The 14,095-nt window shown below is 59.4% G+C and overlaps 1 protein-coding gene across 1 annotated transcript; it reads right to left on the bottom strand.

Annotated features, from left to right (window-relative positions):
• Positions 1 to 911: 911 nt before the first annotated feature.
• On the bottom strand, positions 912 to 10,283 carry ZC3H12A (zinc finger CCCH-type containing 12A). Its single transcript, XM_068964402.1, has 6 exons — positions 10,180 to 10,283; positions 8,859 to 9,333; positions 4,627 to 4,766; positions 3,467 to 3,701; positions 2,861 to 2,967; positions 912 to 2,455 (listed from the first exon to the last, which is right to left on the bottom strand). Exons 2-6 carry the CDS (start codon positions 9,251 to 9,253, stop codon positions 1,581 to 1,583), a joined length of 1,752 nt encoding a protein of 583 aa, XP_068820503.1. The 5' UTR covers positions 9,254 to 9,333; positions 10,180 to 10,283; the 3' UTR covers positions 912 to 1,580.
• Positions 10,284 to 14,095: the final 3,812 nt, after the last annotated feature.

A 14,095-nucleotide genomic window follows, 5' to 3' on the forward strand; every position in this document is an offset into this window, starting at 1 on the left:
GTGGCGTCTTAGCCACCGGATCACCAGGGATGTCCCTATACCTCGTTTATCTGGAAAAACGAACAAACAAACAAAACCCCCAAAACCAAAAGATGAAAAACAAACTCCTGCCTGGCCTCCTTCCTTGCAGGGGCAGATGGGAAAGTTGAGATGATGGCAGGAGGTGAGCACAACGGGAAGCCCTTTAGTGAGCACCAACGTGCATGGGCTCACGTCCTCTCTGTAAGGTACAAGCCTGGAAGGCAGGTATCACCATCCCCACTTCACAGATGTGGAAACTCAGACCCAGGGGACATACACGGTGGCAAAGCCTATTCTTGGGTTTGGGGCCAGAACCCCTAACCTCCTGCTAGGGGTTACCCTGGCAGGGCCTCTTAAGGACGGTTCTGCCCCAGGGCCTCCTACTTGGCTCCTCGCCTGGAGCAGCGCAACATCTGGGAGGACAGGGCAGAGCTGAGCCCCAGAGCCACTCCCCAGGCTCTCCTGGAACGCTTGGCCTGGTCGCAGGGCAGAGGAAAGGGGACAGCCTGGCCCACCTCCCAGTTCCCCCAGTAGCACCTCTTCCCCACGCTGTAGCCTCAGGACTCCAAGCTCTACGCTGCTGCTTCCTGACTCCCTGCCCATGTGTCCACAGCCACCTCCTCCCAGGGCCTGAGCCAAGCCTCGGGAAGGATACTTCTGCCCCACGGGACAGAGCGCTTTCCGTGGAGCTCAGCAACCTTCCTTCAGAGAAGGGTCAGAGAGCGGGTGTGGAGGCAGATCCGGGGTGCCCACCTGCTGACATTCTGTCACCCGGAAGCCAGCTCCATCCCCGAGCAACAAAGACCGTCACCTCTTAGAGCACTCACACTGTACTTTATTGAAGTGTGAAGAGAGGCAAGGGCTTTCCGTGTAAAATATTTAAAGTTTTACACCTGTACACACATGTATACGTGTCCCCCCGCTCTTGGGAAAGGGCGAGACGGCTCTGAATACAGAGGAAGGTGGGGTGGAGAGGGTAGGACAGACTGCCCTAGACCCCCAGAGGCACAGGGGACAGGCGCAGAGTGGGACGGAGGTGGGTTATTAAGAAGCATCTTGCTTACTAACATGAAGCCGCGTACCGCACGGAGAGCGCGGATGAGGCCTCATTGGCTTAAGAGGAGAGCCCACGGAGGGCGGGCACACGGTGCCCAACGAGCCAGCCAAAGCCGGCGTCCCAGGGGCGGGGCGGAGGTGGGGGGGCCGTGCACAGGGCCCCCAGCCCAGGCCTCTGCTCCCCCCTGCCTCCCTCCCCGCCCTCTGAGAGAAAGGAGGGTTTGGGCCTCAGCCACGGACTGACAGCCGTTACTGGCAGCGTCTCCTGAAACTACAGATACAATGTGTATCAACAGGCTGATCACTCCTGAGCCCTTGGGCCGGGGGCGGCTGGAGGGGCCAGAAGCAATTCTACAGGATCTTTGGTTTGGGGTTCCTTCCCTACTTGAGTCCTCCCTCTGTCCAGCCTCTTGTGGTAGGCCTCAGTGCCAGGCTGCTCAAGGGCCCACGGCCCAGGCCTGGCAGCTCTCGGAGGTGCTGCCCCCGAGGCGGCTGGGCCAGCTTTATTCACTGAGGTGCTGGGACTTGTAGGAGAGGATCTCGGCGGCCAGCTGCTGGGGGTCCAGGAGCTGCGGGAAGCGCGCCATCACAGCCTCCACCAGGTGTGGGGGGAAGACGCCACACAGCTTAGTGTACACGCTGGCTCGCTCCTTCGCCAGCCTGCCTGCCCCGCCCCAGGGGCCCCTGTCAGCTCCTGGGCCGGGCGCCCGGGGCTCCTGCAGGCCTGGGGTGGGCGGGGGCAGCTGGTATGGCTCAGACCAGTATTCCCGAGGTGGAAAGGTGGCCGGCGGGGGTGCATAGTCAGCGGGGACGCTGAAGTGGCCGGCACCCAGGGCCCGGCTGAAGGCCGGGAAGGCCGGGGTGGCGGGGAGCTCTGCCCCATAGGTGCGGTAGCCGGCATAAGGGCCCCGGGGTGGGCCCGGCTCGCCAGGGCCCCCTCCTCGAACCCCCCAGAGTTCTGACATCTGGCTCTCCAGGGAGCCGATGCCTGAGTCCAGGCAGTCCTGGGAGGCATAGGGGAGAGAGTCCAGGGTTTGTGAGAACCAGTCCGAGGGCCCGAAGCTGCCGCCACTGCTCCCGCTAGGAGGGAGGCTCCTGCCTGTCGGAGCGAAGGTCTGCATCAGGCCCTCCCGGGGGGTTCCTGGGGACGCCTGGGCCCCCAGCTTCTTTCCCTCTGGGCTGCACTGCTCCTGCTCTGTTGGCAGAGAGCCGGGCTGAGAGGAGGGTGAAGGCCGCCGGCCGCTTTTGTCCTTGCTCGAGGCCCTGGAGGGCGGCAGCAGGGCGTTGGCGCGGAGCTCGTCAGCCACGGAGCGCTGGGGCCGGCTCGGCCGCTCAGGGTGGAAGAATCGGCACTTGATCCCGTAGGTGCATTTCCTCCCTGGGAGAGAATTCAGGGGGGATCTAGAACCAGGGCTTCCCTGGCGGCTCAGACGGTAAAGCGTCTGCCTGCAATGCAGGAGACCCGGGTTCGGTCCCTGGGTCAGGAAGATCTCCTGGAGAAGGAAATGGCAACCCACTCCAGTACTCTTGCCTGAAAAATTCCATGGACCGAGGAGCCTGGTAGGCTACAGTCCATGGGGTCGCAAAGAGTCGGACACGACTGAGCAACTTCAGCTTCACCTTCACCTAGAACCACGGGGTGGGAGACCGAAGGGCCAGTCCAAGAAACGTGGGGTGGGGGTAGGGGATCCCTGAGAGAAAGAACACAGGTGCAGGCTGATTTGGGCGAGAGATCAGGGGATGCTGTGAGGATGGCCCGGGAGGCTGGGGCCCAGGCTCTTACCATAGGGACACGGCTGCTTCCTGTGCTCTGCTGTGAGTGGCTTCTTACGCAGGAAGTTGTCCAGGCTCGGCCCGTGACGGCCCAAAGGGTCATCAGGGGGCATGAACCTGCAGAGGACGGGGGAGAGGTGATGGGGGACTTCCCAGTGCTGGGGAGGGGCTGGATAGGGAGCCTCACCCGGACGAAGAGGGGGCAGCTCCGAAAACTAGTGTCCACCCAGTAGGGTCCCCCAGGCTCTGGGGGGATTGTCCCGAGGCAGGGAGGAGGTCCCAGTCCAGAGGGCCACAGTCAGGGGTGACTCTCTCGCTGGGAGCTCGCTGAGGCCTGAAGTCTGGATCTAAGGCTGCATCCACTGGCCTCTGGTCAGAGCCTCAGGGCTGGGAACTGGAGAGACTGTCTTGAAGCACTGACCACATCCTGTCCCAAAGGCTTCTGACCCAGCCCCTAAGCCAGAAAGCCTAGCCCTCTCCCAGCCTGGCTGCTCCCCTGTGGGGTCCTGCCAATCTTGCGCTTGGAGCTGCCCAGGCCCAAGGCCACACGGCTCAGCCACAGAGCCGCCCTGGCCTGGTGCCTCCCCTGAGCCCCTCCGGCAGTGGGGGGACATACTTGTCGTTGACGAAGGAGTACATGAGCAGCCGCTCCTCGATGAAGCGCTTCCACTCCTGCCGCTCGCCCTGCAGGTCCCGGTACGTGTCGTTGGAGACCACGATGCCGTCCGACTCAAAGGCCAGCTTCACGATGAAGCGGTCATCGTAGCAGACCACCCGCTTGCCACCCACCCGCCGTGACGGCGTGAACACCAAGATCTTCTTCTTTTCCAGGTCCCGCAGGATGTGCTGGTCTGGGAGGCAGCAGAGGTGCACGCAGGTCAGGGCCCAGCCTGGACTCGCAGCCAGCCCGCATGGCTCCCTGAGCCCAGTAGCCAGGCTCTCAACCCCAGGGTCATGGGAGCAGGAAGGGGCTCTGTGGACGCCAACAACCCCCGCAGCTTGCTGGGCCTGGCGCCTCGTTTCAAACCCCCAAGAACAGGCTGGCCAGAGAAGCTGGGCTGCCTCCTCCCCCATGGACGCCAGCCCTGGTCATGCCCAGCCTGTCCTAGGGGTATCTGGCAACGAGTTCTGGCTTGCGCTGAGGCCTGATGAGTGTCTCAGCCAGGACTGATGGACCCACCCAGAAGGGGCCTCTTTTCCTGGAACAGGCGACCCTAGCCAGCCTGCCCCCACATCAAGACGTCCAGAGAAACAAACCTGGGCTCTCCCCACAAAGGTCAGGAGCTCGTGTAGGAGCAATGGTAGCAGCCGGAATCCGTTACGTGCCAGCAGCTGGCATCCGCTATGTGCCAGGCGCTCTGCTGAGCACTTAGGCAGATTAACTGCTGTGATGCTGATACCCACCCCGCAAAGTTATCTAGCCCTCACCCCATCCCGTGTCTCAGACGAGGGGCAAGTGGCCTAGCCAGAAGGGACTGAGCCGGGATTACAGAGGCCAGGGACTTGGCCGCTATATCACCCGACCCTGTGCCACGGGGGATATGGCGCGAGCCGGCCACCATGAGGTGAGGGAGGTGCCCGCTACCCAAAGGTAGAGGCTGCCCAGGGTGACCGCCAAGGACCACTGTTCAGAGCAGGGATGCTGAAGACAGCAAAAGCCAGGGAAAGAACTGCTGGTTCCTGCCTGGGGCCTGGAAGCTGTTGCTCACACCTAAAGGGTCTCTCTGGAGGAGAACCGCAGCAGTGAGACCGCGCCCCATCCGAGGTGCCACTCACCAGTGATGGGCACATCTGGGCGAGGCTGCTCTTTCCTCCAGGATGGCACAAACACGGTGATATCTGTGTGGCCCCGCTCCAGGAACCAATTCACCGCCAGGAGGATCCCCCGGCAGGAGAAGACCTCCTTGTTCCCATGGCTGGGGAGGAGAGGAGGGCAGGGTCAGCCTGCTGTTGCTTTGGCCTGCACAGGAGGGAGGCGGGCTGCCCTCCAGCCCCCGTCCTGGCTGGTGGAGCTGCTGGGCTTGGCCCCCCGCCCTCTGGCTGGAGCTCCAGCGCCTGTATTCACTGCTGGTTCCCACACAGGCTGTGATGACCAGACCTGGGGCTTTTTTTTTCCCCCGAGGTTCCTCTCCCAACAGACAGCAAGGAGACGCCCAGGAATCTGGCAGCACCTGCTCCCCACGTGGGGCAGGGTCAGGCCACTTACAACACACCTGGGGGTGGGGGAAAGGCACTGGGACCACAGGGACCCAGATGTCCACAGGCGGACTGAGTCACCACCCCTCCCCTGCCGGCTCGCAGGGCTGTGGGTGGGAGCTGGGGAGGAGAAGCCAGGTTGCTCTGGATTAAAGCTGGATTAGAGTTCAGGCCTGCTCAAACGGCCGGGAGTGCGACTGAGGAGGGTGAGGGGGGAGCCTCGAGTCAACCTTCAGTTCGGGGCAGGAGGCGGCCACAGGGCCCTTCAGTGTGAAAGTGAAGGGAGAATGCTTTCCCTCCCACTGCCCTGATTCCCTAGACCGAGCGCCTCACCCCTCCCAGGAGGGCGTGACCCGAGGCCAAAAGACGGGTCTGGAAGCCTCTGGGGACTCTGCCAGCAGCCGAGCTGGGAGAGGGGACACCCCCGCCGCCCCCTGCCATGGGCTGTGGACCAGACCTCAGCCCGTCCAAACGCGGCTGGATCCAGAAGCAAGCCCTGAGGTGGCCCTGGCTCAGTTTCTCTGCCTGAAAAATGGGCCTGAGGGACCGCAGCCTCCTTCAGAAGGGCCTTCTGTCAGTGGGACAGTGGTCCTGTCTGCTTGAGGCCAAAGACAGTCCAACAAAGTGGAGGTTCCATCTGGCTTCACAGGAAGGGACGGGGCCTCCCAGGTAATACCGGGTGTCATGGCAGGGCTCCAGGACCAGGCGAGGGGATGGGAAGGGGCCAGATGGGCCTCCCTCCCCAACAGCCCCTGCCCCTCAATGAACAACTCAGACTCATATTTGGCAAATAAAACAGAATAAGCATTACGCAAAAGAGGCAACTCCATGGCCGACCACATCCTGTGGGTGGGTTTGGGGGGGGGGCGTGGCGGCGGGCGATAGCTAGAGCCCCAAGAGAAACAGAAAGGGAGGTGGGGTGGGCATGGAGACTGCCGAGGAGTGAGGCTGGGGCTCCCAGGGCTGAAGGCCTCTGTAAATTGTGAGTGAGGCAAAGTCCAACCTGAAGGCAGAGCTCATCCCTGCCAGGTGGGGCCTCCTCACTGCCATCCGCCGGCCCACTTATAATAATAAAAGTTAACATTTACTGAGAGCTGTGAGCCAGGCCCTGATCCCTGTACTCAGTACTGAATCATCAGTAAGCCTCTGAGGAGGGGACTGTCATGAGAGGACCTTTGCCCTTTTATTCAGGTGAGGAAACTGGTCCACAGAGGGCAACCAGTTGCCAGCATCACAAGTAGCGATGGTCAAACAGGGATGCACACCCAGAGGCTGTGCTCTTAACCCCTACGGGTGCTGATGCCCGATCGTACAAAGACAAGTGACGGCCCCCACAGCAGGCCTGAATGCATAGGCACCGAGCCCAGGTGCATGGCATGGCTCCTTGGCTTCATCCTTACAAGGCTCTGAGATGCATCTAAAGTTCCCTGGCTACTGGTAAGAGGTCGAACTGGAACCCACGTCGGACTGCCTTCTGATCCCTAACAGGAGAGCTAAGGTTCTTTAGGAGAGGAAAAAAAAAAAACCCAACAACTTCCAAACTTGAGTTTGAACAAAAGGGTTCAGTGGGTGGGGCAGGCTGGGAACAGGGAAAATCATGCATCTGGCAAACTCCTGCTCCTCTGTCAGGACCCCAGGTGGGGTGTCCTGACAGCTCCCCATCTACCTGCCACCTTCTGTGCACATGTGTGTACCTGCACATGCCCCCTCCCAGGCCAGCACCCACAAGCCCTGGGACTTCGGGGTCCCCTGGGGCTTCCAGGACAGAGCACTGCTTCTGGGAATCAGAAACCTTAGCTGGGGACAAGTCTGCTCTCAGTCGTCCCAGCCCCCAGGATATTCCTTAAGCAGGCAAACAGAGCCTTACTCTTGGCAGAAGTCGAGCACATGTGGCGGTCCCTCGAGTCAAGCCCAGATCCTGCCTTCCCAAGCCAGGAGCACCTGTCTGCAGCTAACCTCAGTCCTTCTCACTGCCCGGGAGGAAGCTCTGCTGGCAGAGGAGAACCAGACATCCTCTCACCCTCACCACAGTCCTGCTGGCCCAGAAAGTCAGGGCCCCTCAGCCTAAGGAGACACTGGACGACATGTGCTTCTGCTGGAGACTCCAGACTCCCACCCTGGGTAGAGGGCAGGGCTACCCAGGTGAAAAGATCTGCCTGGGCTGGGCCCAGCAAGTGGAGAAAAATTCCCTTAGAAGGAAACAAGAGGTGAATTTCCCCACGATTTGCATATGGTAGGGGCTGGCCCGCCTGCCCTGGGGCGGGAGGGGGCAGGAGGGTAGGAACCCAGCAGCAGCTGAGACAGGAAGCTAGAGGCTGGAATTCCCCTTTTGCTACTGCCCCAGCTCAGAAAACCCCAAGCAGCTCGGCCTCTGGCCAGGCCCTCCACCACCTGCCCCTCCCCCTGCCCGGCTCCTCCTCCCCCGGCCAGGATACAAACACACACTGCACATGGCTGCCCCCGGGGCTCAGCCTTCCGGCCCACGCCCCCCAGAGGAGGGAGTCGCTAAGGGATCCCAACTCCTGACCCAGTCAACTGCTACTGCAGCCCGAGAGGGGTCCCCCAACTCTCAAAGCACGTAGGGTGACCAGCTGCCGTGGGCTTGTGGATGCCAGCTTGCCTCAGTTTCCACCTAGGCTCAAACCATTTCAGAGATGGGAAAACAGACCCAGAAGTGGCTGGAGGAGGGCCACCTGCATATCTACTGAGCTAGGCCGGGCCCAGGCAGACAGCTGAGCTCGGCCAGGTATGGGAGGGGCAGATGGGGGGCAGGCAGAGGACAGAGGCCTCATGAAGCCCACCTGGGAGAGCCCTCAGGGAGGCGGGGGAAGGAGTCCTTCCCACTCCACACCCGTGTCTGGGGTCTCCCCATCCACACCCGCAGGAACTTTTCCTTATGAGCTAGACACCCAGCCCTGACTCACCAGCCTGCCTTGAAAGGACAGGGAGAAAGTGAGGCCAGAGGGCAGGGATGAATGGAAGGGAGGTCTGGGTTCTCTGGAGTCAGCAGCAGCGCCCCCCCCAACCCCCCCCCCCCACCATGAGAGCCTGCATAGCGGAAGAGGTGGGGATGGCTACCGGGGCCCAGGCCTAGCTCTGGTCCCTGGGGGACCCTGAGAGCCCAGTCTAGCCTAGGTGGCTCCAGCAGAAGCAGAGGTGACCCAAGTCATCAAGCCCCTGGAGCCAAAGCATCAAGCCACCCGCCCACACCCCTGATGTGGCCAGATCCTCAAGGTTACTCTTGGTCACAGCTGCAAAGGCCTCAGTAGCTGGGCCGGCTTCCACGCGAGCCCAGGTCTGAGACAACAAGGCCCCAGCAGTCCCAGACCCTGAATAACAGTAACGATAACAACAACTACCAATGATGAACAAGCCCTTCTCTCCAGGTTCCAGGCATTCATTCCTCACAAGCACCACCTGAAGGGTGGTGAGCCCCATCTCATAGAGGAGGAAGAAGGCTCCTATGTGAATAAGCTGGAGCCCACAGTCTGATCCCTCATGGAGAGCATAAGGCAGCTCTGGAGTCAGAGGATCTGAGTTCGAATCCTTGCTCCGGCACTTACGAGAAGTGGGCCCCAGAGTAACTCTTTGAGCCCCCTCAAACAGCCCTAAAACCCACTTCCAAGAAGCTGTGAGGATTAAGGGAGACTCCTGGCACACAGTAGGACCTCCATAAAGGGCTTTCCCTTCCTCTAGACCAGTCTAGAGAAGAGACCAAACTCCTTCCTGAAGTCCTCTCTACAAGAGGTGTAGAGACATGGCCACCAATCCCGGCCAGAGGCCATGGTCTTGGACACAGAAGTGACATGTACCTCATGGCCACGTTGCTCCCATCGATGACTATGGGTCTCAGGTCACTGCCCTCTTTGTCTTCCTCGGGTGGAGAAGTCTCCACGGAGGGAGCCTTGGGGGTGCCCCCACCCCGGGGGACCAGAGGCAGCTGAGGGCAGGGATCCGGCGATGCCTGGCGCTCCCGCTCGGCCGCTGACCCATGTTTCACCAGCTCCCCCAGCACTGTGTTGGTGTCTGCCTGGACGCCCAGCTTCTGCAGGACACTGTGGATCTCAGCAGATGAGTAGCCCAGCTTCCGGAAGAAGTCAACCTTCATCTGCAGCTCTGCAGTCGTTGCCTCCTCGGCCGTGGGCTCCTGGGCGGGCCTGGGGGTCCCCTGGCAGCTGCGGCGGTCTTCAAGTTCCCACAGGCTCATGGTGGGGCTGGCTTCCTGCCTGGGCCTGTCTTCACTGGCCACTCACAGCTCAGATTGGTGGAAGGCACTTTTCACAGCTCCTGTAGGACAACCAGGAGGGTTAGGGATGGGACTGGATTTCCTGCTCACCTCCTTTCCTGTCCCTCCCTCTCCATCCAACAATATGGGTGGCAGTATGCAAAGCCATCTTGGCCTTTTACCTCTATTATCCTCTCAAAAGCCTTCCCAGCTATAGAGCATCACTCCCATCTTATGAAGGAGGAAAGTTCAGCTACAGACATTAAGAACATACTCAAGGTCATCCAGCTGTTAGCTGGTGACGCAAGGATTTGAACTTGGGCAGTCTTACCCCTCCTCCCACCCCATCCCCAGCACCCACCCCCGACACCCGCCAACCAGGGGACCCAGAAATCGTGGGAGGCCTCCGAGGACCTGACCGCGCCCCCACGGCAAACGGGGCGGGGCTCTCATGTGGAAACCCGCTGGGCTGGAAGTGCGCTGGAAGGGGGTGGCGGGGGCTTCCCCGTTGAAGCCATCGCCTCCTCGCGTCCGTCTGCCCACTGCTCGAAGCCCAGGCCGGGAGGCGCGGGGCCCGTGGCCGGACTCCCGGGCCGGGGGAGGGGAAGTTTCCAGGGCGACCCACCAGCGAGAAAAGTTGCTGGGAAACTCTGGTTGGCCTCCGGGCTCGGTGACGCGGAGGGCGTCCCGGCCCAGAACCTCGCTCTCGCCCGATTCCCACTCCGGACCTCGGTCTCCCAGGATCCTCCGACTTGGGCAAAGTTGGAGGAAGGCCCGGGGATCGGCAAGGCCGGAGTGGACTGGCCCCACGTCCCTCCCGCTCCGGTCGGTCTCAGCTCGAGCCCTTCCCACCCCCTCCTTCCCCCGCCCCGGAGGCCTGCTCCCCCTCCCAGCCGCGAGCGCCTCACCCTGCCGTGCGCCAGCCGCGGCCGGCGGCGTCTCCATGGGGCCGAGTCCCGGGGGCCAGGCCGCCAGCGACTTTATACGGGGCGAGTGGGCGGGCAGGTGGCGCCCGGGACCGTGACGCGGAAGCCGGGCAGGGGAGGCGAGAGCCGAGAGCCGGCTCGGGCGGCGAGGGGCGGAGCGGCCACCGCCCCTTCCTGCTCCGCCCCCGCGCCGCTCCGCCCCGCCCCGCCCTGGCCTCCGGCCCCGCCCCCGCTGCCCCAGAGCAGCCGGCCCGGGCTGGAATGGGGGCGGGGGCGTGGGCCGCAGCCCGTTCCTCTGAACCTCTGGGCCCTGGCTGTGGGGAGATCTGCAGGGCAGGAGTGCACGGCTCGCAAGGCGTGAGGTAAGGCCGGGCTAAAGCAGGTACGCACATCGAGTCAGTCACGGGCGGACCAAGTGTACGGCTACACAGGCACAGGTCCGCGTACGTTCAGACCTAAGTGTGCAGCAGGTACAGTCCGGGACGATGGAGTGAACTGGGTATACAGTTTGGTTCACACACGGTTGGAGGCAGAGCCATAGTTATCAAGACAGGTACACCCAGGCAAGTAACTTTTCACACTGAGAATCAGGAACACTCAACAGGTACAGCGTGACTGGAACAGGTACACACAGAACTGGGGCCCCACCCAGGGCCAGGTACAGTTTTTTTCTGAAATCAGGACCTTGTCAGAATAGAAAGGCAGGTACAACCTGCCTTGTTCCAGCTGAAAAGACTTGCATCCAGGGCCAGGAGCTCCTATTCCAGGGCTCCAGGTGACACATTTGTCGCTTTTGAAACCCCCAATGACTCCACCTAGCCAAGTCCCTGCTTTGTTGACTGGTCATCTTTAAATCCGCCCCCCCCAATACCTCTTCTTCTGTGCCTCTCAGGCACAGCAACCCCAGGGGCTGGCCTCCAAGAGAGGGAGAAAATGAAGCCGCCTCCGATGTTGCTCACCGCCACTCCTGCCCAGTGCTGTGTGCGCCGTAGACCTAATCTTCACAATAGCCCCTTTTATAGTTGAGAAAAGTTCAGTGAAAAGTGCAGTATAGTTAGACATTTATTCATTGTAGTAACTCCTTTATGGTAGTAAAAATATTAAGTAATGAGTCCAGGTTAATAACCATAATGAAGATAAACCAACCACAGCGATAATGCCTGGCATTTATGGAGTACTCACTGGGTGGTGGGCACTGTGCCAACGCTGTGCAGACACTTCCGTGCCTTTGCATCTCCTATCTTGGCCAGGAGTGCCCTCCCCTTCTTCCCTCCCTGCTGCTGCCTGACCAATTCTATTCCTCTTTTTGATGATGTCACCTCCTCTGTGAGGCCTGCCCAGACTCCTTTGGTGCTGAGTTGCTTCCTCCTCAGTGCCCCCACAGCATCCTGCCTCTGTCCCTACGTGCTGGATTGTAATCGCTGGCCAGGGACCGCCTTCTGGGCCAGGACTGGGATGGGACTCCGCCTGTACTCCTGGGCCCCGTGCTCCCCAGCACTGTGCCAGAGGGAGCCGGCAGTACTGGGCGGCAATGAGTCACACAGCTCTGTGTCCTCCCAGAGTGAGCCGCAGTCTCGCTCTCTTCCGGCTCATGAAGGCAGCTCTTTCCCAAGAAGCTGACTCTGTTCTGCAGAACCCAGGGCTGCTCCTGGGGAAACCCTGCTCCAGTTGTAGCTGGAATGGCCTCAATCCCCAGGAGCCCTCTGGATCTAATGTGCCCAGCCTTTCTCCCTCCCCCAACCATTCTTTGCACACCTATCTTGCCAACTTCCTTCCTGGAGCCTTCTTGCTCTCCTGCCACCTGGCCAGCCTGGGTGGGGTCTGCAGAGGTTCAGGACTGGTCACCCATGGGTGGGGGACGAGGAGAGGCTAGAGAGGGAAAGGTCCCAGGAATTACCTTGGCCTTTGGAAACTTTCCCCCACAATGGCTCAGCGGGTAAAGAACCTGCCTGCAGTGCGGGAGACACAGGAGTCTGAGGTTTGGATCCCTGGTTTGGGAAGATCCCCTGAAGGAGGAAATGGCAACCCACTCCAATATTCTTTCCTGGGAAATCCCATGGACAGAGGGGCCTGGTGGGCTACAGTCCATGAGGTCACGAGGAGTTGGACACGACTGAGCAACTGAGCCTACCCGAGATGAAGAAGAGAGGCTGGCAAATATGATTTTTTTTTTCTTGGAAGCTCACTGGGCAGCTCAGTCTGGGAATGACACAGGAGCTAGATCAATGCTCTAGGAAGGGTGGGCAGGCTGCTGCGAAGCCTTGGCAGTGGGCTGCAGAGGTTCAGTTCCACAGGGCCTCCTGGAAATGCAGAAAGGGCCAGTTCCCTCCAGTGTTTTGAGGCTCCTAATATACTTTAAAAAGACTTGTCACACTCGAGCTATAAAAACTGAAGTATGTTTTAACATTTAATTGAGCAAATTAACTCTTTCATCACCTGCAAATTCAGTGCAATGTATTTGGACGACTGACAAGACAATTGGAGGATTTGTCTTTAAAAATGTATTATTTCCTTGGAGAAATGGCTGATTTTCAGGCTGGGACAGGGAAAAAAGTGAGCTTGGAGCATCCTGTGGTGCCAGAGTTAGGAAGTGGTCCAAACTCAAAAGGATAAGGGTGTGTCACAGGGCCTCGGGAGCTTGAAGCTCCCAATGGCCAAAGCTGCAACAATTAGAGCAATAAAGTGGGTAACTGAGTGTTTGGTTGTAACCCAGAGTATAAAAATCCATATCTCTGAGTTAGCACTGATAAAAATAAATTATTGGATAAATAATTAACTGGAGGAGGAGAGACAAATCTTCCAAATAACATGTGGAGGTTCTCACTCCTCCAGGTTAGTTATCCCTTCCTCTTCGCTTGAATGTACACTGGGCTTGCACGCGTGTGTGCTAAGTCACTTCAGTCATGTCTGACTCTTGGCGACCCTATGGACTGTAGCCCACTGGGTTCCTCTGTCCAAGGGATTCTCCAGGCTAGAATACTGGAGTGGGTTGCCATGCCCTCCTCCAGGGAATCTTCCCAAAGCAGGGATCAAACCTGCATCTCTTACGTCTCCTGCATTGACAGGGTGCTTTACCACTAGCGCCGCCTGGGAAGCCCCACACTGGGCTTGGTGACTTCTAAATAATAGGGTAGGGAGAGGAAACAGTAGTAAGTTTACAGTGGAGACACCTGGCAGATACCACCTCGACCAAGGGATGGAAGTTACCCCCCATCATGTGCCCCCGTCAGCAGGTGATGAGGTGCGTGTGAGCTCAGTTGCTTCGGTCATGTCCCACTCTTGGCAACTCTATGGACTGTAGCCTGCCAGGCTCCTCTGTCCATGGGATTCTCCAGGCAAGAATACTGGAGTGGGTTGCCATGCCCTTCTCCAGGGGATCTTCCCAATCCAGGGGTTGAACCTGTGTCTCCTATGCCTCCTGCACTGGCAGGCAGATTCTTAACCACTGTGCCAACAAGGAAGTCCTCAAACGCTGATTGAAGGACATTATGCAAAATACTTGACCAGGACTCCTCAAAACTGGAAAAGATCTCAAAAAAGCACGGAGAGACAGAAGCAGGCACAGGTCAGAGAACACAAGGAGACACCCCAGATGGATGCAGGGTGGCTCCTGGTTGGATCCTGGAACAGGGAGTGCATTAATGGAAAAGCTGGTAAAATCCAAGTAAGGTCTGGACATTTTTGGTTTTGTTCTGGCTGTACCACATGGGATACAGCATCTCGTTTCCTTGACTAGGGATTGAACTCATAGCCCTCGCACTGGAAGTGTGGAGTGTCAACCACTGGACCACAAGGGAAGTCCCAGGGTCTGGATTTTAGTTAATAGAGATGTACCGATGTTGGTTTTTTGTTCTGGCTTTGACAAATGTACCACAGTGGTGTCAGATGAGGGAACTCT

The sequence above is a fragment of the Capricornis sumatraensis genome, chromosome 2, assembly GCF_032405125.1.
Source record: "Capricornis sumatraensis isolate serow.1 chromosome 2, serow.2, whole genome shotgun sequence".
Taxonomy (NCBI): Eukaryota; Metazoa; Chordata; class Mammalia; order Artiodactyla; family Bovidae; genus Capricornis; species Capricornis sumatraensis.

Bases quoted from the DNA above. Each gene is read 5' to 3' on its own strand.
- ZC3H12A (XM_068964402.1), bottom strand. From the start codon at position 9,253: ATGAGCCTGTGGGAACTTGAAGACCGCCGCAGCTGCCAGGGGACCCCC. The intron at 4,767-8,858 runs GTACATGTCACT...TCTCCTCCCCAG, and splicing joins GGGAGCAACGTGGCCATGAG to CCATGGGAACAAGGAGGTCT. The intron at 3,702-4,626 runs GTGAGTGGCACC...GCTGCCTCCCAG, and splicing joins CCCAGATGTGCCCATCACTG to ACCAGCACATCCTGCGGGAC.